General features: G+C 34.1%; 1 protein-coding gene across 1 annotated transcript; it reads left to right on the top strand.

The window, feature by feature from the left end:
- Positions 1-2,325: 2,325 nt before the first annotated feature.
- Positions 2,326-22,894, top strand: LOC132002085 (calcium-activated chloride channel regulator 1-like). The gene is made up of 14 exons (XM_059377102.1): positions 2,326-2,484; positions 3,858-3,998; positions 4,193-4,340; positions 4,712-4,820; positions 6,892-7,072; positions 11,001-11,228; positions 13,061-13,285; positions 15,838-16,015; positions 17,527-17,627; positions 18,013-18,237; positions 18,975-19,245; positions 19,803-19,970; positions 20,689-20,928; positions 22,554-22,894. The coding sequence occupies exons 1-14, from the start codon at positions 2,326-2,328 to the stop codon at positions 22,892-22,894; spliced, it is 2,715 nt and encodes a 904-aa protein (XP_059233085.1).
- The last annotated feature ends 926 nt before the right edge of the window (positions 22,895-23,820 follow it).

Genomic DNA, 23,820 nt, shown 5'->3' on the forward strand with positions numbered 1-23,820 from the left:
ATCTATGAATTAGTAACTCTAAGTTTTCATGACAAACAGCCAAAAGAAAATTCTATTATTTAATCTAAAATTAAAACAAGATAAAAATTCTATTGATTCATACAAATTAATCATAGAAATTCACATTCTCTTGAATCTTCTACTGTCAATCTCTAGAGTATAATAGAAACAAAAAAACTACTTTCACAATAATTTTCAAGGTTAACACTCACTGACTTACCTTTTTAAGAAGGAGTAAAAGTCATATATATACTTTAAAAACATAGATTCTGAAACTGGATGACCTGAGTTCAAATTCCAAATTTATTCCTTCCTGGAAGTGTGATCTAGAGAAAACTAATAAACTTCTCCATGCCTTAGTTTCCTGAAGAATGATACACCCTAAAGACTTTTCTGATTTCCCTTCATTGTATAAAATCTATTCCCCAACTTCTGGCTCCCTAGCACTGTATCTGTATCCCTCTTATAGAACTTTACTACCTTGTATTTCAGTCTTTTTTATTCGAATCCAATTCATGCCAATGAGTCTGCAAGTTTTCTGGACATACTGCTTGTGTTTTACTCATTTTGTAGCCTTTAAAGAGCACAGCACTAAGCCTGGCACAAGGAAGCACTCATGTAAGTATTTTTTAATATTAATTTATAGGCACAATGAAAATAAAGGAATATTAATTGAGGGCCTATTTTATACTAGCACCTGTACACATAAGAGCTTTCACACATGTTATTTCATTTACCCTCAAAACATTCCTTCCAGAGAGCTAATACTGTCTGCATTTTATAATTTAGAGAATTTAGAATGAGAGGAGTTTAACTAACTAAATAAATCTATCTCTTTCCTCCAATGAGGAAATGTATATTGGGAGGTAGGGGAGGTATTCTATGTATACTAATAAAAACAAACGCAATACAGTTTATATAAGTGATTCAAATGAGGACAAAAGGAAGGAGCCTAATGTGGATAATTTAAGATTTTATGGGTGAGACCATACCAAAGTGGGACTAAAAGCAAAGAAAATCATCAATAGTTAGAGATGGCCAAAGAACATTATAATGAGCTCACAGTTTCGCTTCTGATCTAGTCTTTTTGCAGTAGGTTCAGAGACTATTCCCCAGTTAAACACTGGAAGACTATATTTAAAATTTTACAAAAGAAGCCAATGAAAATATAGAATGGAAAAGATTTATAGCAAGCTTTGTATTCATAATATAATATATAATGTTTAATAATAATGGGTAATATTTAGTGAGTGTTCGTCAGGTGCCAGAAGTCTTGTATGAAGTCCTTTCCAAAGAGCCATACACCTGTTATTAAGAATCATGTGACTGTTAGTGACCAAGGCAAGGGTTAGCTTTAGATTTACCTGACTCTAAAGCCAGCTCACAAGGCTATGTGTAGAACTATTTTAAGCTAAGGGACATTGGTAGACTTGTGTTCAGTTCAAAATAGAAATCTTAATCAAAGCATATTAAGTTTCACCTGGGTGGCTCAGTTGGTTAAGTGTCTTCCCACAGCATAGGTCATGATGTCAGGGTCCTGGGATTGAGCCCTATTTAAGGCTCCCTGCTCAGGGAGAGTCTGTTTCTCCCTCAGCCTATCTGTCCCCCACCCATTCATGTTCACTCTCTCTCTTAAATAAAAATCTTTTTAAAAATTTTAAAGCATATTTAGTTTTCAAATAATATAAGACTTATAGTATTGAATAGTATTTGAAAGCTGAAATACACAAGTAGTTACCACAAAAGGTAATAAAAAAAACCATTTTCTTCTTGATCCATAGTTGTCCCTGATGACTATACTTGTATTACTCCCACCTAAAGAAAGTCTTTGACCCTAATTCATTGCCGCTCCCAATCCAGTTCCTTCATTTGCCTTTTGTTTTGTTTTGTTTTTTTAACCACACTTGTTTCATCAGCTCTTTCCTAGTGCTTTTTTATTTTAGTGCTTCATCCTTCCATAAAGTGCTTTTCTATGAAAAGTTCCCATGACTGGACAATCTCTTGATGGTGATGATGATGACCATTACTAACCACCATGATGAGGATAACAACTACACAATCTAAAGAATTACTCAGCTCAATGAGAACTTAAGACCTCTACTGTCTTAGAAAGTATGATAAATGTGTTCAGCATAATCCCCATTGCTATTTAACAACTTAAATCTTTAGGATAAGGAAGTGAGATAAGGAAGTTCATCAAAATACTTTAGTAATTCATAATGTTATATTTATGCAAATATTTTAGTCGTGATTCAAATTCCTGAGTTAAGGAGATACATAAATACTCTCCTTGCATTTCTAAAAAGTTTATTGTAATGTGCAATAATGGTACTCACTCTGTATTTTATTCTGTTTCTAGCTTTACATCTCTTGCCTGGAGTGAAAAACTCAATGGTACATTTGAATAACAATGGATATGCCGGCATTGTCATTGCAATTAACCCTAGGGTACCAGAAGATGAAAAACTCATTCAAAACATAAAGGTAAGGGAGAAAATTTTATTACGAACTTATTTTTATTCCAGTAAGTATTTTCCATCCCTGTTGCCAAGGCACATAAACATGCTCATAAGTAACAACTTTCCAGAACTGTTTTGACAGTATTCATCATTTATGTAGTATGTATCTAAACTGTCAAGATTAATATCTGCTTAGTTTAAGTATGATTTCTCATATATTTATAGTAATAGTCATTCCCCTAATAAATTATTAAGAGGCAAAACTACAATGTTTCTTCAACTTACTAAGCTAACAGAAAGACCTTAGACCTACTGAAGAATTCTTTTTTTTAAGATTTTATTTATTTATTTGAGACAGAGAATGAATGGAAAGAGCACAAGCATGAGGAGCAGCAGGCAGAGGGAGAGGGAGAAGCAAGCTCTCCACTGAGCAGGGAGCCCAATGCAGGGCTTTATCCCAGGACACTGGGATCCTGACCTGAGCTAAACCTGAGCTAAAGACAGAACTTAACACATGGAGCCACCGAGGCACCACCTACTGGAGAATTCTTTTCAAACTTACCTTTGTAAAGTTAATTTTTGTAATGTTTATATAGCTAACCCATACTTAAGCCTTAGATCTTCACTGTACATTATTTTAATTGTTCATATTTGTTCAACTCTGAAAAATTAACAACGAGCTCTGATGTATTTGATTTTAAAGAAAATATTGCATATTTTTGAAGTTGATTTACTTCTTAATTTTATTTGGGTTAGTCAGTATAACAGAAACACTTTATATATATAGCATTTTAATATATTCTATCTTCTCTGATCTTCTTCTCAATATCTCTATGAGGTAAATTATTACCCTTGTTGCATAAGTGAGAGAAGCTAAATCATACAGTCTTAAAGTAAGTGGTAAAACTGGAATGTGAAGGCAATGAGACATACGTATTTTTATTTTCATTACTGCTTGATAAAATTTTGCCTTTTCTGAACATACTCCATATGAAAAAGTAACTCAAACCTAGCAAAGTGGTTTTTTTTCAATTAAAAATATAAAATCTACAAAACTTTAAACTCTCAGCCCGTTTATAAACACCTCTGTTTAATTAAACAACTTGCCAACAAGCTCCCATTCTTAATTACCTTTATATATATCATCCAGAACTCATTCCCCTCTCCAACCCAAAATACTGAATACGGGTCTAGATAGGTTAAAAAAAAATACGATTGATTTTTGGGCATATGTAAATGAACAGTTTACAGACTAAAGAGATAGAGTAAAATTCAACTTATTTTTCAGTTAGGCTTTGCTAAAATATTGGGGGAAAGGGAGCTTAGATTTGCTTCTTCTTGTTCATGTGTACAATTTCATGCTCATTTCATTGTGAAATTGTTACCATATTTTGTCAGGAAATGGTAACTGAAGCTTCGACTTACCTGTTTCATGCCACCCAACGAAGAGTTTATTTCAGGAATGTAAGCATTTTAATTCCAATGACCTGGAAGTCAAAATCTGAGTACTTAATGCCAAAACAAGAATCATATGACCAGGTAGGGTATTTTATCTAGCTCCTACACTGTTTTTTTCTTCCTATGCTTCCTAAAAATTAATACCCATAATTTAAAAAAAATTCCTAGCCACTACTTCAGTAATTAAATTGGTAATATTAGTTATCTTAATTTAGATAAAAGAAATCCTTGTTTTCATCACTTGTGATGTTTTGGTTTATTCTTCTGATTTTTAGGCAGATGTCATAGTTGCCAATCCTTACCTAAAATTTGGAGATGATCCCTATACACTTCAATATGGACAATGTGGGGAAAAGGGACAATATATACATTTTACTCCAAACTTCTTATTGACTAATAATTTGCCCATCTATGGGTCCCGAGGTAGGGATATCTATTTTATACTTCTATTTTTATTTCCATGGAAACAAATATGACACGGTAATTAATAGTATTTTTAATGATTTTTTAAGAGAAGTAGTGATTAATATCTTTACATAGAAATATAGTAGTTATGTTCAATATAATTATATTTCTTTGTGTGTTTAATAATAAATTTAATAAAAAATAATACATTAAAAATAAGTAATAAATACTAACCCATTTCAACATTTTTTACCTAATAAAAGATACCAATTTCTAAAGTTCTTTGACTTAATTAAGCTAAGGATCTGGGGCAGGGAGACATAAAATACATGGACACTCTATTAAAATATAGTAAATATAAATTTGTAAGTGGCAATATTCTCTCATAGGCAGAGTGTTTGTCCATGAGTGGGCCCACCTCCGATGGGGAATATTTGATGAGTATAATGTGGACCGGCCATTCTATATTTCCAGACGGAACACTATTGAAGCAACAAGGTAACATTATATTGAACAAATTTATTTTCAAAAGTTTTCACTTATTATTTTTAAATTTTCACTTATTAATTTTAAATTTCTATACTAGGCAAACAAAAGGTGTCTTAGTGGCTGAATGCTCAGAGTTAATTGCAATATCTAACCAGACCCACTATGTATATGTCCAAATATTTCTGGAGATGCTACCTTAGAATCAAGATCAACCTGGAAATGGGATTCATTTCAGTATTCATGGGGATTGTACTAAAATATGTTATTGTCAGAGAAGAAACGAAAAAGCTGTAGCCTAAACCATAAGATATCTGAGAACTTGAATTCATTCCTATCATATCCTTTATTTCATTTTATTTATTTAGTTTCCCCAATGTTTTATTCCATTTGATTCCACTCTTTAAGGTGAATCTGTTCCAGTGAAATCAACGAAAGTACTAGAGCTCCATGTTGAATATATTTATTCTTCATTTAAGCTTAAGCTTAAAAAAAGTATTTTTCATAAGGATAAGTGAGTAAATGATTTTTGAAATATAAATATTTTATATTATATATTACATATAATATATAAATATTTTATTATTATATTCCTTAAATATGAATATAATTCTGGGTAGATTTAGACATGTCCTATTAATAAATGGATGAGATATTTAAGTATAGAGTATTTAAAGAGTATTAAAGAAAAATAGAAATCAGTGTAATTGGAAACAGGTCTTTGGGATAAAAAAACATGTTAAAGAGGCGTAAGAGAAACATGCATCTCCCCATGTTCTCCATGTTGTTTGCTTTTTCCCTACTGAGCTGCTGGAGTATCATGCAGACAGGGCTCTCACCCTATGTAACTCCTCCCCCACCACCTCCCTTATCCAAACAATGCTTGTTCATTCTTCCAGACTCAGTTTAAATGTTTGGTCCCCAAGTGTCTTTTTCTTCTCCCTCTATTTGGTGTAAGATCTGAGACTGTCCCCAAAGCAATACACATGGCCTTCTCTCACACAGAGCAGTAGTTGTCTGTGTAATTTTATTACCCACACTAGACTTTAAGATCCTTGAAGACTTTTTTTTGTTTTTTAATCCCCTAGACTTCAGCCTGGCACAGAGTGAAGTAACAGCTAAACAAAGAATGGATCAAGTAACAAATTTTTGATAAATGAATATGAATGTGTTTTCTTATTAATCATAAAAGAGATATATTGGTAAAAACAATTATCTAAAATAACATTTAATGAACTCCTACGGTGTGACAGGCACTTTGTTTGAGGCAGTGTAAGTTTAATTTTCAGGCTTTCCCTGGAGCTAACCCTCTTGGAATATATGACTCACCATCTCCTCTAATCCTTTCAATACTAAAAAAATTTAAGTGGATTAATATCATGACACTTAATATTAATGCAGAATAAAAGTAAATCCAATAAATCAGAACTCTTTAAAGTCTTTTACCCATAACTCCAGCCCCCATTCCTTGCCTGGGACTTGACAACTATCTTACTTATCATACAGACTAAAGAGTTTGTTTGAATGCACAAGCATTTCCATGCAATGTTTATTTTTACTTTGTCCTTCAATCTAGCTCATTGTTTTTCAAAATGTAAATTGTAAAATGCTATCAACACAAACCACACATGGTTTTGTATGGATGGTATACACACATATGTGTATATACATTTATATCTACATACCAGTATGTATGTGTTTATATCACATACACATAAATTTAAGAGGGTTTTAAGCATTATGCTGACTCTCTCATCCCCACTAGGAAGCAATCCTCCATATCTCTTAACTCATTTTATCTTTACAACATCCCTATACCTTAGGAATTATCTTTAATTCAGGGTCACAAGGATAATAGATTAATTTATTATATTAGTGAGCAATGAATGTTAATAAATATAAACTGGCATGATTGTTCTTATTGACATCAAATGTAAATAGAGGCAGGACTGTGACTAATTCTGTCAAAATGAAGTATTTGCCCATGATCTGTAGATCATTAAGGGAAAGATTGTAGAATGTGAGTCTTTTCTCACGATTTCTGGTCTTCATAAATAAATATAATTTAATTCTTTCATCATAGATGTTCAACTCATATTACTGGCATTAATGTGGTTTTCAAGGAATGTCAAGGAGGCAGCTGTATAACAAGGCCATGCAGGCGTGACTCACAGACAGGACTGTATGAAGCAAAATGTACATTTATCCCAGAAAAATCCCAGGCTGCAAAGGACTCCATAATGTTTATGCAAAGTCTCAATTCCGTAAGTACCTTCTTTTTCTAGTTTCACAAAGGAACACTTCAGGAAAAATTAATTAGGGAAGCTGTATTTTCTACTATGAAATTATGTATACCAAAGGACATGAAGGAGATTACTCAAACGATTAACTAAAAGCCATTTTCCAGCCTGTGTCAGGGTGTGCCTGGTAAAGTTTCCACCTTTTTTTTATAAACCAGTTTCTTTTCTTCAGAAGTAGAACTGTACCTTTTCACTGATGTCACATAATTTCTTAAAACAACATCTCTTCCCTCATTTGACTTCTGCGGATTTGTATAGTTCTAAAACTACAACCTTACTTATAATTCTCTCTTCTAAGTGTTAATCAAACTACTTTTCCAAAGTAATTCATTCTATAGCTTTGGAAAAGTACTGACATTCTAGACTTTGTAGTACCTTCACACTAAAGTATATCAAGCTATTGCAAAGTGATACTGTGAAAATGTGCATGGCTCTGTTTCTACATAACAAACTTAAGGGAAAAGTTCACAATTACTAGTCTCATCAATTACAAAATAATAACACAATAATTCAAGTTTTAAAGCTAATGTTTGGCCTGAAATATCTGGTTTCAATGTATAAAGTTGAATGGATAAGAACAGATGTCTTGGAGTCAGAAGACTTGATCTCAAACCCAGTCTGTCATTTTCAGCTATGTCTTTACAAGCAAACTTGCAAAGTTCTTTTGAAAATTTAGTTATCTCATCCCATAAATGGGACTTCTAATACATCACAGGTTATTATTGTTAGGCTCACAAGAGGTAGTATGAGTAAAGCATGATCACGGTGCTTAGCACAAGGTGAGCACAAAGTAAACTTCCAAGTTTTAGTTTTTAAAATTTATAAAATATCTGGATAATATTTAATTATCTCTTTCCCTGGATAAGTCCAATCTTAACTAATGTAAACATATTGTAATTAACTAATGAGGGTTTCTAAGCATGCAAAAAAATTTTAAATATGAAAGTCATCAGAAACAAATCAAAATAAAGTATACTACCTCTAGATAGTAAGTCTAACTTATTTAAAAGAAGCAATATTCCATATACCAAATCACTTAGCAACAAATATTTCTTTGGGTAGAAGTTTATAAATGCCTATTATTTCCAATAAAATTTAAACCTGCTTTAGAACTTAAGGCATTAATGATGAAGAACTTGAATCAAAATATAGACTTAATATTTGCTGAAACTCTTAAAAGAACCTAATTAGATATTTAAGTAGAAGTTGTTTACCAGTCTGAAAAAGGTCCCTTCTAGAAATAGTTGAAACATGAGTCAAGAAAGTTCACTTTAACCTGCTAAATCTGGATCAGAATTCAGCATCCAAGTAGGTACCAGATCATGTCACACGAGAGGATAATTGGAATATGTATTGCCTATACCAAGCTATAAGTCCCAAAAGCATATCACTGTCAGGAAATACCTCATGCTGCCTACCTGAGAGATAAATAATAATGAAGAAGATCACATAACTGAGATATGGTTAGAACTAATTACATAAGCCATGTCTCAGAGATAAATACTGAACATCTTGTCCAGAATAACACTAACTTCTAATTATCAAAACACAGATTAAATAAATTGCATAGTATTTGTACTACCAGGGCATCAGCTCACCAAAGGGAGATATGACCTGAAATACCGAATGTTCAATTCCATAATTTCATTCCCTTCAATTTCATTATTTCCACTTCATGCTCAGCTGGAAATACAGAAATAATTAAAGATAACTGTTCTTTCTCAGTGAGAAAGTGCAGAAATAAGAAAATATATATATGAATTCAAAGTACAAAGAGGTATAAACCAAGTGCTATGGGAGTACAGCAAGTATCTCCACCTGGAGGTCAGAAAATTGTTTCTAAAGAGATAAAAAAATTACATCTGAAAAGGAATGAGTATGAACTTACCAAAGCAGGAATAGGAAGGGCAACTTTAAGTTAAAAAAAAAAAAGTTTATAAAAACAAAGAGTGGGGAAAGGTGCAGGGATGCCACACGATTGTACAAGTTGAGCACTGCCCAAATTATCTGCATCATGGTCACTAAAAATTTTAACATTTATTAGAACAACTTTCAGGTAAATAGCAGTAAAAAAAAAAAAAAAAACCAACTTGAGAACAGCTCACCTTTTTTTAATTTGTGCAAGATTTCCTATCTCTTTTTCCATTTGAGTTAGCAAAGACCCTTGTGAAGATTTCTAGCATACTCTAAGAACAAGAAAAAAATCAGTGTGGTATAAGCAGAGGATGGTCAGAGCAAGGAGCAGGAAACAAGACTGAAAGAACAAACTTACCTACAAAGCTAAGGTGTTTGGATTTTATCTTAACAGCTTCAGACTGGTGACATGATCAGTTTAATTCTTTCAGGAAGATAACTGTACTAACAGTGAGAAGGATGAAGGAATGAGATGACAGAAAGCAGAGAATCTAGTTAGAAGGCTACAGCAATAGGCAGATCAGAGACCTGAAGTCTCTGAATAAAGGCAGTGGCAGGGGACAAGGGACCAGATTTGATGCATATTTCATATCAGCAAGACTTATCAATCACCACTTTGATCGAAACTGTCTTTTTCTCCCATGCAATGAACCCCTTCTGGGATATGTCAATCGTTCTGAAGTTAATGTAAATCATCCATGTTAGAAGGAAAACAAAATCTTAAAACTTAAATGAAAGGTATTCAAATTTAATAATTGAGTTCTAAATCTGAGCTTACATCTAGAGATTGTACTGGGAGGGCATTCTTAAACATGCAATGCCATTTATAAAAATATTTCTCAGGGTGCCTGGGTGGCTCAGTCAATTAAGCATCCAACTCTTGATTTCAGTTTAGGTCATGATCTCAAAGTCCCAGGAGGGAGCCCCAGCTGGGCTCTGTGCTCAGCAGGGAGTCTGCTTGAGGATTCTCTCTCTCCCTCTGTCACCCCCACCCCCATGCAGATGGGAGCATGCACATGCTTTCTCTCTAATAAATAAATAAATCTTTAAAAAAGATTTTTCTAATAAACAGAAGCTTACTGCAAGATGGATTTCTTCTTGAATGCTGTATGAGTTTATGGGAGCATTTTCCCAAGTTACTAAGTTTTCAAAACTTGGAGAATTTTCATAGGTTCTGTAATAAAGAAACATTTGGCAGAATTGCTAGGTACAGCTCACCATTTGCAACTGAAAGAGCACCAATCACATGTTCTCATTTTCTCCCTACATTTTCATTACTGTCTCAGGAGTATTATTTTATGTCAGAGTTCACTAGAGCCAAAAATAATCCAGCTTGCTAAAATATCTGTGTTCTGGGGAGCCTGGGTGGCTCAGTAGGTTAAGCATCTGTCTTCAGCTCAGGTCATGGTGTCACCGTCCTGGAATCAAGCTCGCTGTGGGTCTGAGCCCACTGCCCTCTGCCTCTCTACCCTATTTGTGTGCGTGCTCTCTCTCTCAAATAATAGATAAATAGATAGATAGATAAAATATCTTTCCTCAATTTTTTGGTCAACTATAAAGATATAAAAAAACACTTAGGCAATTAAAGAAGGTCATTTTCTTTATCCCACTTTTAAAGGACAGCTAGAAAGCCAGTCCCTCTTCCACTAAACTTAATTCAAGTTTGAGTCACCCAAGAGTCCAGAGGGAAAATAAGAAATTAAATTAAGCAGGTGTACCAGCTACATGCTCCCCCCAACTGCCATGATCTCACTATACCTAAGAGAATCATCAAAAAACTTTCCAGTGATGGTTTCGCCTTGCTTCCTCTCTACTGAGGTATGTAAAATGGATGTGAGATTGTTACATTATGAAATAATTCTTAATTATCAGGAGATAAAATCTGTGGAGGATGTATGTGGCAGCCAGCTACATATTTGGAAAAGAAATTAATGCTTACCAATTATTGAAATAGTGTCTTCTAATTGATTTTTTCCAGGTAAAGGAATTTTGTACAGCAAAAACTCATAATACAGAAGCTCCAAACCTACAAAACAAAATGTGTAGTAGCAGAAGTACATGGGATGTAATTATGGACTCCAATGATTTTCAGAATGCATCTCCCATGGAAGGAACAGATCAACCACCCGATCCTACATTTTCATTGTTAAAGGCCAAACAGCGAGTTGTCTGTTTGGTACTTGATAAGTCTGGAAGCATGAGTTCGGTAAGACATTTGTTAGCTTCCTTAAAATAAGCAGTTAATTACTAGAAATATAATTTAATCTTGGGTTTAATTCTATTAAGCTAACTAAAACATAAATTTATTACTCTAATAACTTTTAGTACAATGATTCTATATGGACAAATACTGGAAGAAAATACACTAAAAAATAATTGTTATATATGAAGATGATTGGACTATGGATTATGTTTATTCTTTAACTTTTAATTCTAACAAATTAAAAATACTATAACTGAACAAAAAAAGTATCCATAATTCCACCATTGAGCATATTATTCCAATCTTTTTTGTGTATTTGTTTTTCCTTCTCAAAAATGTGATTAAATTTTGTATGATACTTTATAGTATTATTTATTTTACTTACCATACCATAAATACTCCCTATGGAAAAAAATGATTTCATGATATAATTTTTATTTTTTTTTAAAGATTTTATTTATTTATTTGACAGAGAGAGAGATCACAAGTAGGCAGAGAGACAGGCAGGCAGAGAGAGAGGAGGAAGCAGGCTCCCTGCTGAGCAGAGAGCCCGATGTGGGACTCGATCCCAGGACCCCGAGATCATGACCTGAGCCGAAGACAGCGGCTTAACCCACTGAACCACCCAGGCGCCCCATGATATAATTTTTAATGATCATATGCACATACCCTAATTTAGTCAGCTTCCTGTTATAGAACATTTTAGAGTTTTCAACTTTTTATAAAAATTGTGCTGCAATAAACATTTTTGTATACATTTTAAAATTATTTTCTTAGCAGAAATTCCTGAATATAAAACTGTTCAATAAAAAGGCATAGATTTTTAAGACTTTATTAAGTATAACATATAATATAATGTATATTAAGTATATTAAGTATAACAAAGTATAATGATTTTTCAATTTTTTCTTTAATTTTTTTTTTTAATGAAATAAGGGGGCCAAACTTTTTCCTTCAAATTGTCCATTTAGCCTAATGATATCTATTTTTTTTCTTTAAAAAAATTTATTTTATTAACATATAATGTATTATTAGCCCCAGGGGTACAGGTCTGTGAATCAACAGGTTTACACACTTCACACCACTCACCATAGCACATACGTTCCCCAATGTTCATAACCCAACCACCCTCTCCCTACCCCCTTCCCCCCAGGAACCCTCAGTTTGTTTTCTATGATTAAGAGTCTCTTATGGTTTGTCTCCCTCCTGATCCCATCTTGGTTTCATTTATTCTATTCCTACCCCCTAAACCCCCATGTTGCCTCTCAACTTCCTCGTATCACGGAGACCATATGATAATTGTCTTTCTCTGATTGACTTATTTCGCTAAGCATAATACCCTCTAGTTCCATCCAAGTCGTTGCAAATGGCAAGATTTCATTTCTTTTGACAGCTGGATAGTATTCCATTGTGTGTGTGTGTGTGTGTGTGTGTGTGTGTGTATCACACATCTTCTTTATCCATTCATCTGTTGATGCACATCTAGGTTCTTTCCATAGTTTGGCTATTGTGGACATTGCTGCTATAAACATTCAGGTGCACGTGCCCCTTCGGATCACTACATTTGTATCTTTAGGGTAAATACCCAGTAGTGTGATTGCTGGGTTGTAGGTATTTCTATTTTCAACTTTTTGAGGACACTCCATGCTGTTTTCCAGAGTGGTTGCACCAGCTTACATTCCCACCAACAGTGTAGGAGGGTTCAAGGGGGCCAAACTTTAAAATATAGTAATCAATTACTATCAAGATCTCTGGCCCATGAACAACTTTGTTTTTCACCAATCTGTCAAGATTTGAGGAGACTCAGGAAATATTCAGACATCTTTTTCTTACAGGAAGACCGTCTCTTTCGAATGAATCAAGCAGCAGAACTATACTTGATTCAAATTATTGAAAAGGGATCTTTGGTTGGGATGGTCACATTTGAAAGTTTTGCTACAACCCAAAACTACCTAACAGAAATAACTGGTGATAATGCTTATGAAAAGATCACTGCAAACCTGCCTCAAGAAGCTGGTGGTGGAACTTCAATTTGCAGTGGTCTCAGAGCAGGATTCCAGGTAAAATAAAAATTTTTTCTAAATAGCATTTGCCACTTACCATTGCTTTTATTTTTACCCCACTGTCTTTGAACAAGAGTCATGAATTCATAGGTCCGTTATCTAAATAGTATATTTTTTAAAGACTCCCCTACTGTCTGTTGTTTACAGCTGGGTAGTCTCTCTGGGTGTGGTTATTCCACCAATGTACTCTTGAGTTACTGAGTCACACTGGAGAATGGTTAAGGAAGGGAAGAAAAATCCAATGAGCACATAATTGCTGCAATTTTATTGAGGAGTTTACCATTTCTTTATCACTCCCAACATCTGAACTACTATTAGCAAACAACAATGCTGCTGAAGGGACTGTGGAAGAGGGAAATTATCACTAGTTCTATGTTATAAAGACAACTCTAGTTCATCAAGTTAAATTGACAATTAAAAACCACAAAGATAGTTCCCTAAGCAGTTTAGTATCAAACCTAAGACACACAGGTAGAAGTTTAATGAAATAAAAATTGTGAAATAAAATACTGGGAGCAACTTTACAGCACTATATTAGTCTGCCTTAAAGTATGCAATTGAATTTCTTCCAACCTAAGATAGACTTTGTTTAAGCCTATTTATTGTCATTAAGTTACAAAAACAAAAAACTGCTTTCCTTCACTGACCCTCCCATTGCTCCAGCTAAAAAAGTAGAGATTATTAACTTTTTCCAGGCCACTAATTAATATCATCTCTTAGCTTTCTAGTTGAGTCATTTTTCATAATGCATATTGGTTTAAGGAGGTACACACGCTCTGGATTCCGGCAAATCTGGGATTCTGGCTCTATTATTTATTAGTTAAATGACTTTGGGTAAGTTATCAACTCAGGAAGTCTTAGTTTACTCAACAAAGGGAATGTGGAAAACAACAGTACCTATCTAAAGTGTTCAAAAAGGACTGCTATTATTATAATAAATATAATTCTTATACAGGTCTATTCACTTCTAAAATATGATGGTATTATACCTTGGGAATAATAAGGTAATATACCTTGTGTCTTATTGTTTGAAAATATTGGTTTGTATATTTTTCTTAATATATTTTGATATATACCGATGGATATTTTGACCACAGAGTCTATTATTGAACAGATTATGTTAAGTCACATTCAAAGTTATAAATACCTCTTCACTACTTTTAAAATGAAACCATAGCAATATATAGCATTTTACTTACATAATCATTATAACAGCTAAAATTTATTGATCATATTCTACATTATTGCCTATGTTAAATACATGTATGATCTTATTTATCCTTACCATTAATTTTTATTCAGAGTAATTAAATACCATTCTTAAGATCACATATAGTCAGTAACCAGCAAATCTAGGTAGGATTCAAAATCTGGTCTTTCTTATTCCAAAATCCAAAAAGCTAATCACTACACTGTAGTATTTCTATAACTCCATTATATATGATGAAGGTGGGGAACTAAATGCTAGATATTCTGTTTAGCAAATTGTTCAGGGAGAATTTATTCTCAATTTGTATGACTAAAGATTTTTAGCCAATACTCCTGATAGAAGTCAGAAAAAGACAAAAAAATTATAATACTTGATAAATTTATGAAATTCCTACTTTATGGCAGGTCAATGTTTTTTCCAGGAAATCATCAGATTCTTCAGTGATCAAATAGAATACATAAAAAGGCACATCATTTAACTTTGCATACCTACCTTTAGTCATGACTTTGCAAATGTTGTCTAGTATGCTGCCAAAATAGCGTGGGTCAGGGGCGCCTGAGTGGCTCAGTGGGTTACAGCCTCTGCCTTCAGCTCAGGTCATAGTCCCAGGGTCCTGGGATGGAGTCCCACATGGGGCTCTCTGCTCAGCAGCAGGGAGCCTTCTTCCCCCTCTCTCTCTCTCTCTGTCTGCCTCTGCCTACTTATAATCTCTGTCTGTCAAATAAATAAATAAAATCTTAAAAAAAAAAAAAACAGCCTGGGTCATTTGCTTCTACCTCAAGCATCTCCTGGAATAATAATAATAACTTACACTGAGGCACCTGGGTGGCTCAGTCAGTTAAGCATCTGCCTTCATGATTCTGGAATCCTGGGATCAAGACCTGCATCCGGCTCCCTGCACAGCAGGGAGTCTGTTTCTCCCTCTCCCTCTACTGCTCCTTCTGCTTGTGTTCTCTCTCTCTCTCTGTCTGTCAAATAAATAAATAAAATATTTTTAAAAATAATAATAATAAATAACATTCACTTAGCACTTACTATTTGCTAGGCATTGTTCTAAGAGTTTTATTTTCCTCTCTTGGGTAGCTTGAATATATTTGAAAAGTTTAGAAGCACTGTTTGAAAAACAGTTTTGAAGAACTCTTTGAAAAACTGCAAGACTATTGTACATTACACTCATTTCTAGGCCAACACAGCCTGGAATGACAGTGCAAAGTTTCCTTTTGCTTACTCTAATGCATAGGCCTAAAGACTTCTCCAAGTCTAAAGAGTATACTTATTCTTATTTTAAATTTATTGAGATATGATATTCTGTACTAATCATCTGATTTTTCACGACCAGGCAATTATCCACAGCAACCAGAGTACTTCTGGTTCTGAAATCATATTACTAACAGATGGAGAAGATGATGAAATAAGCTCATGCTTTGAGGAGGTAAAGGAAAGTGGTGCAGTCATCCACACCATTGCTCTGGGACCCTCTGCTGCCAAAGAACTAGAGACCCTGTCAAATATGACAGGTAAACCTTTGGGATATAGTTTGAATAGAAAATATATTTTCAGTCTCTCCCATTAACTACATCTCCCATTAACTACCTCTCACATTAAACTACAACACTGCTCATAAATTTCCTATCCTAAAATTTAATTGTTGACCCTTCCTTGTCCTTGCCCTTCAAATTAATCTTTCCTCTTCCCCACCTCCAACTCTCTGCACTTCTATCTATACCAGCTTCTTCTAATATTAGTCAATATTATGTCTTGATTCATTTCTCAACACTTTCTACCAATACCACCAAATTGAAACTTCTTTCTCCATGGCTACCAATGATTTCCTCAACTGCAATTCCAAAGTTCTTGCTCATATTTGTCCTGTTCAATCCTACAGTTGAGATTCAGATAGCCCTAATTCATAGAAGAAAAAATGGAAACCTACAGAGTACAAATGATTTGCCTAAGGCTGTAGTTAAAGTCCTGATTACCAGTTCCTGTCCCCAGCAATCCATCCTTTTCCATTGCTATTTTTTTTTAAGAGACAGACAGCATGTGTGTGCATGTGACCATGAGGTAGGGGGGCAGAGAGAGAGGGAGAGAGAGAATCCTAAGCAGGCTCCATGCCCAGTGGCAGAGCCCATGGAGGAGCTGGATCTTACAACCCTGAGATCATGACCTGAGTCAAAATCAAAAGTTAGATGCCTAACTGACTGAGCTACCCAGGTGTCCCCATCCTTTTCCATTCCTTACTCCTGTGTAATTTCTTTGTTAACTCCTATGTTATTTATTTTCTCACTTAATTTTTACTTAATTCTAAACTATTCTCTAAATTCTCTAAATTGTTTTGGTATACCTTAAACAGAACTAAAAATAAGCAACTGGTTCAAAATTGTCTTAAATTTCATTTTTATAACACCATTTAGTGATTAGATCAGCTTTACTAATGTGGCAGGCCCTTATTCTAATGACCGATATAAAAACAATAATATTTGGGGGCGCCTGGGTGGCTCAGTGGGTTAAAGCCTCTGCCTTCAGCTCGGGTCATGATCCCAGGGTCTTGGGATCAAGCCCCGAATCAGGCTTTCTGCTCAGCAGGGAGCCTGCTTCCTCCTCTCTCCCTGTCTGCCTCTCTGCTTACTTGTGTTCTCTGTCTTTCAAATAAATAAATAAAATCTTTAAAAAAATTTAAAAAAACAATAATATTTGGCAAGTTCTTTAGACTTCTTCATATTTACATTGATAAAAGCAGAAGAACAAGTATGAGTTTCCAAATTAAAATTAGTATTATGGGGCGCCTGGGTGGCTCAGTGGGTTAAGCCGCTGCCTTCGGCTCAGGTCATGATCTCAGAGTCCTGGGATCAAGTCCCGCATCGGGCTCTCTGCTCAGCAGGGAACCTGTTTCCTCCTCTCTCTCTGTCTGCCTGCCTCTCTGCCTACTTGTGATCTCTCTCTGTCAAATAAATAAATAAAATCTTTAAAAAAAATAAATAAATAAAATAAAATTAGTATTATGAAAGTAAATACAATTCCATTTTAGGAGGACATCGTTTTTATGCCAATAAAGACATAAATGGCCTTACCGATGCTTTCAGTAGAATTTCATCTAGAAGTGGCAGCATCACTCAGCAGGCTATTCAGGTTAGTAACTCAGAAAAATTATTTGCCTTTTCACATTTGTAATAAATGTCCATTATCCTAAATAGACATTTCTTTCTCTAATAAATAACTATTTTGCCTGAAAGTTATTTCCTACTAAAAGACATTCTTACTGAATTCCCTTTTCTTGGACACTTGTCATCTTTTCTTCTGATTTGTCCACTATTTATATTTATATATTTATAATATATATTTATATATTTATAATTATAAATGCTTTTATTTGCAAAATTCTTCAAAATAATTCTTATTTCACTGAAATCTTAGACATAACGTTAGAATTACTCTAAACTGACAAAGCTTTGAAATTTTATTAACTATAATTACAAATTGGTTCTCTCTGTTCTTTTTTTTATTTATGTAACAGTTAGAAAGTAAAGCCTTAAGTATTACAGGAAAGAAATGGATAAATGGTACAGTACCTGTGGATAGTACAATTGGAAATGACACTTTCTTTGTTGTCACATGGACAATACAAAAGCCAGAAATTCTTCTCCAAGATCCAAAAGGAACAAAATATGAAACTTCAGATTTCAAAGTAGATAAACTAAATGTTCGGTCTGCCCGTCTTCAAATACCAGGTATTGCAGAGGTAAGAATATTCTCTTATTTTCTCCATGATTTATTAATCAACTTCGAGGGGAAAAAATGAAGGCAACGTCCACTACACTGTCAATATTAAAGTGGCAACAATCATCCGTCACAAAAAAGAAGCTAAGAGCTGTCTGAGTGGTGTCAGTTAAATGTCCAACTCTTGGTTTCAGCTCAGGAAGTGATTTTGGGATCCTGAGATGGGGCTCTGTGTCAGGCTTTGTGCTCAGTGTGGAGTCTGTTTAAGACTCTCTCTCCCTCTGCCTTTCCCTCTGATCCTCCTTGCATTACCATCCCACCCTACTCCACCCGCTCTCTCACTCTCATTCTCTCTCAAAATAAATAAAATCTTAAAAAAAAAAAAAAAGCCAAGTAGAATAGAAATTTATATCCATACTATTTATTAGCTTATAAAATTTGAGTACTAAAAATCATTACTGGGGCGCCTGGGTGGCTCAGTGGGTTAAGGCCTCTGCCTTCGGCTCAGGTCATGATCCCAGGGTCCTGGGATGGAGCCCCGCATCGGGCTCCCCTCAGCGGGGAGCCTGCTTCCTCCTCTGTCTCTGTCTGCCTCTCTGCCTACCTGTGATCTCTGTCTGTCAAATAAATTTTTTTAAAAAATTTTTAAATAATTAACTATTACTCTGCTTAAATTTCTAAATTTCTAAATAATTTTGTATTCCAAACAAGAACAGGAAAGTATTACAAAACTCTCAAATAGATATGTTGGATTTTCAGACCGGTACTTGGACTTACAGCCTTCTAAATAAACATGCCAAATCTCAAATGCTAACGGTTACAATGACTACTCGAGCAAGAAGTCCCACCACGCTGCCAGTAATTGCAACTGCTCACATGAGCCAAAGTACAACACATTATCCTAGCCCAATGATTGTTTACGCACAAGTCAGTCAAGGGTTTTTGCCTGTTCTGGGAATCAACGTAACAGCCACTATAGAAACTGAAGATGGACACCGAGTAATACTGGAGCTCTGGGACAATGGTGCTGGTAATAAGAATCTGCATCAACTTCCACTGAAGCTAAAATCCTACTATAGTCACATAACTTAGAAATCAGTATTTCCTATGTATGTGAATGAATCAATTTTTAAGTAAATGAAATTTGATTTTTATGTTTTTAATACTTTCTACTCTGCTCTCTGAACTACACAAAGATATAAGCACATTTATCTTTAAATTTTACGAGTAATTTTACTTTCCTCATGGAAATTAAATATAATTTTTCCCCATTTTCATTAGTGTGTTTTGCATATGCTTCTTCCATTTCGCATATGCTTTTTCTTTATTTTGTTAAGATTTCTATATGAAATAATAATAGCTAATGTTAATTGAATGTTTACCATGAATTACTATTCCAGGGTCAAAGGTTAGCAAGTAGCCAGGCCAGGCTCTGAACCCAAGCAGTCTGATACCGGGGTTCATGTACTTAAACCACTGTGCTATACTCACTCCCAAAATGATTACCAACACTAATGCTCATGAACAGTGCTTAGGACTGTCACTGTTACTCCGCTGAATGGCTAATTATTATGTTATAATATCTAGGTGCTGATACTCTGAAGAATGATGGTGTCTATTCAAGATATTTTACAGAATACCATGGAAATGGTAGATACAGTTTAAGAGTACATGCCCAGGCGAGAAACAATATGGCCAGACTAAGTTTAAAACAACAGAACAAAGCTCTGTATATGCCAGGCTATGTTGAAAATGGTAAGTAGTATTAAGATGAAATGTGTCATCTGTTTACATAAGTTACAGTGGTAAACACTGAAAATATTATGTACTATGGAAAATATAAGTATACAGTTGTATAATTATCTGTGTATTTAAGAGCCATATTCATGTTAAAAGACCTAGCACAGGATGATGCTTCCAACGTGTTTTGTTTACATCTCCCTCAGTTCATTTCATTTACACTGAAAAAAAAATCACTGAGGCGCCTGGGGGCACTCAGTCGGTTAAGCATCTGTCTTTGGCTCAGGTCTTGGGTTCTGGGATCAAGCTCCACATCAGGGAGCCTACTTCTCCCTCTCCCTCTTCCTGTCACTCCCCCTGCTTGTGCTCTCTCTCTCTCTCCCTCTGTCAAATGAATAAATAAAATCTTAAAAAAAGAAAATCCTGAGCACCTCTCTATGTGGCAAGCATTGTGCTAGATGCTATAACTAAAAAAAAAATAAGACACCAGCCTTGTCCTCAAAGAATTTACAGTCAAGTAATAAAAACAGATACGTTAAGAGATAGTTCTAACATTGCATAATGTCTCATCAGTTTTAAAATGATACCAATAAAACAAGCGTTTTTTCTCTAAAAGCTATTTTTCACTGTCTACAATCATTCAATAATAACCCATTTATAGCTGCAAGATGAGATTACAAGATAAAGAATAGACATAGAATTATGAAAAGTCACAGAATTACCTTTTTTGTAGGTAAAATTATACTGAACCCACCCAGGCCTGAAGTCAAAGATGACATATCAGAAGCTAAAGTAGAAGATTTCAGCAGACTAACCTCTGGAGGATCATTTACTGTATCAGGAGCTCCTCCTGCTGGTAGTCATACTCATGTGTTCCCACCTGGCAAAATCACAGACCTTGAAGCTAAGGTTAAAGAAGATCACATTCAACTTTCATGGATGGCCCCTGGCAATGTCCTTGATAAAGGAAAAGGTAAGTTTTATATTATGTTTTAAAATATATAAAAAGAGGGGCGCCTGGGTGGCTCAGTCGGTTAAGCGGCTGCCTTTGGCTGGGGTCATGATCCCAGGGTCTTAGAATCAAACCCCACATCAGATTCCCTGCTCAGCAAAGAGCCTGCTTCTCACTCTCCTTCTGCCTGCCACTCTGCCTACTTGTGCTATCTATCTATCTCTCTGTCAAATAAATGAATAAAATCTTTAAAAGAAGAGTGATTTTTAAAATTTTAAATAAATAAATAATATATATATTCATACACACACACACACACACACACACACATATATAAGAAATCCCTTTGGCTTTCATTTGCTAGGAATTGTCTAATGTCCTACTTATAAAAAACACGTATGGAGTGTTTACTCTGAGCCATTACTCACCTACTTTTAGATGCAGAAATTGAAGTTCCAAGAGATAATGAAAGGCACATACAGGTAGTCAGACAGGAAAAGAAGGAACAAAATAATATATTCAAAGTCAAAAAAGCAAAGTTTCAGAATAAAATATCTAAATTAAATAAAAGCTAGGTGATAAACAGATATATAGAACCATCTAAATGGAATGCAGGGTGTGTGTGAAGAGTAGTAAAATAGATTGATAAGGCTTATTACTAAAAAACTAGAATGTTAAGGCAGAGGCTCTGAATTTTTTTTAAAAACCACTAAATCAATGTTATTCACCATACACTTAAAACACTTGCAACATTTCATGACAAAATAGTCTTTACTTCAAAAAAAGACATTTGATGTTTTATTCATGGCATTTCAGAATGTGAGAATATATTTTTATATTGATAGCTCTAGTAGACCTCTAAAAGCATTTTGGAATAAAAAAAATTATGTCAGCATCTCCCTTTCTTTTCTTGACAAAGTAACAGTTATAATAATATATTTCAAACATTTAAGTCCCAGACATTCTGCTGAAATACTTTTCATGCATTATCATATCTAATTATCACCACTCAAGTAGTAGGCATTCAATAAATATTTGTTGAATGAATTGAATGACTGAATCTCCCTTTTATAGATAAGAAAATTGAAGGTAAAAAGGTGAAATATATTTTTCTTTGTTACACAGCCAGAAAGTGTAGAATTAAGGTATGAATCAAAATCTGCCTAAGTTCTTAAGCACATTTTAATTAGTACACATCTTAACCTCTCTGCTTTCATTTGCCCTTTGTCCTTATCCCTGTCTCCCACTCTACTGATCTCCCACTCCCCACTCCTATTACTCCCTCTCAGCTTAATGAGAATAATACAGTTGTGGGGAACTGAATGTCTTTCCTATACTTGAATGCTATTGTGTTCCTTGTTCTAAAAGTAGATTCAGATTTTTGTATTTATATTTCTTTAAAAAAAAATCTAGATTTCATTTTTTAGTACTGTATGATTTTGAATTAATTTTGTGATTAGATAACTAGATTAAAAACTACTTACATATTTGTTCTTAAAAGAAAGAAGATGGAATAACCAGATAAAATCTACATCTATGATTTTCATGTCTAAATCCTACTGTGCATTTCTGAAGGGCCCTGAGTGTAAGACAATATAAGGCATCCTACTGATTTTAATATACATGAAGTATCTATTGTCTTTCAGCCAAGAGCTACATTATAAGAATAAGTATGTGTTTCCTGGATCTCCAAGAAGATTTTGACAATGCTGCTTTAGTAAACACTACTAGCCTGATACCTAAGGAGGCTGGCTCAATAGAAAATTTTGAATTTAAACCAGAACATTTTAAAATAGAAAATGGCACCAAATTCTACATTGCAATTCAAGCCATCAATGAAGCTAACCTAACCTCAGAGGTTTCTAACATTGCACAAGCAACCAAGTTTATTCCTCCGCAGGAATCCAGTGCCCCTGCTCTGGGTACCAAGATTTTTGCAACCAGTTTGGCAATCTGGGGATTAGCTACGATTTTATCTACATTTTAAACTAGGAAATATATTAGAAATAATATTTTAAAAAGAAAGAATATTCAATTTATATATACTTGATTAACATTTATTTAGAATTTAACTTGCTATACTTGTCTATAACAAAACTCTTTGTAAATGTACAAAGTTGTAAATTTCCTAACTACTTGAGTTCATTAGTATTAATTAATGAGCTAATAAGCTGCTAAATGTAAATCATAATGAATATAATATTTCCTATCTTTGAAAAATCCATTTGTTAACTCAATAAAAAAAGATAATGCATATTTGTACTTGAAGGTGTCTTAAGAAACATTTTCAGAGTGTGCTACAAATTCATTTGGTATATTAAAAAATCAGAATTCATCTAAGCCATTAGAAAAATATTTATATATGCACAACAAACATTTTATGGTAGAATTATTTAGGTTTCATTCTTGCTTATAAATACTTCATGTTTATATAAACTATAATCAGAATGGACAATAAAGATAATTTTTCAATGAGAAAGCTCTAAAATAGTAAGGAGGTCAAGTGTGTTTTTTATTTTTGATTAACAGTGGTATATCAAAGTTTTGACCCTGGCTATGAAATGATCATTAGACAGCAAGAATACTTTTTTGTATGTAATGTGAATATCACAATAAAATCCTAATTATAATATGAGACATTATAAGGTCCTAAGAGTATCATCACCATGATGCCCATCAGGGTACAGCTTTTTTTTTTTTTTAATTGCTGCATCCTCAGTTTCTAGAATAGTACTTGACACAAGTGAATATCCTATAGATATTTATTAAATTTATTAAATTAATAATATAGGGAGTACAGGGGAATGGGCAAAATGGATAAAGTGGAGTGGGAGGTACAGGCTTCCAGGTATGGAGTAAGTCACAGGAATAAAAGGCACAGCATAGAGGGGAATAAAAGAGAAAGATCAATAA

The sequence above is a fragment of the Mustela nigripes genome, chromosome 14, assembly GCF_022355385.1.
Source record: "Mustela nigripes isolate SB6536 chromosome 14, MUSNIG.SB6536, whole genome shotgun sequence".
NCBI classification, from domain to species: Eukaryota; Metazoa; Chordata; class Mammalia; order Carnivora; family Mustelidae; genus Mustela; species Mustela nigripes.

Coding starts and splice junctions, on each gene's coding strand:
- LOC132002085 (XM_059377102.1), top strand. CDS start 2,326: ATGGTACTCACTCTGTATTTTATTCTGTTTCTAGCTTTACATCTCTTG. Junction 3,999..4,192: donor AACAAGAATCATATGACCAG/GTAGGGTATTTT, acceptor TCTGATTTTTAG/GCAGATGTCATAGTTGCCAA. Junction 11,229..13,060: donor AGTCTGGAAGCATGAGTTCG/GTAAGACATTTG, acceptor TTTTTCTTACAG/GAAGACCGTCTCTTTCGAAT.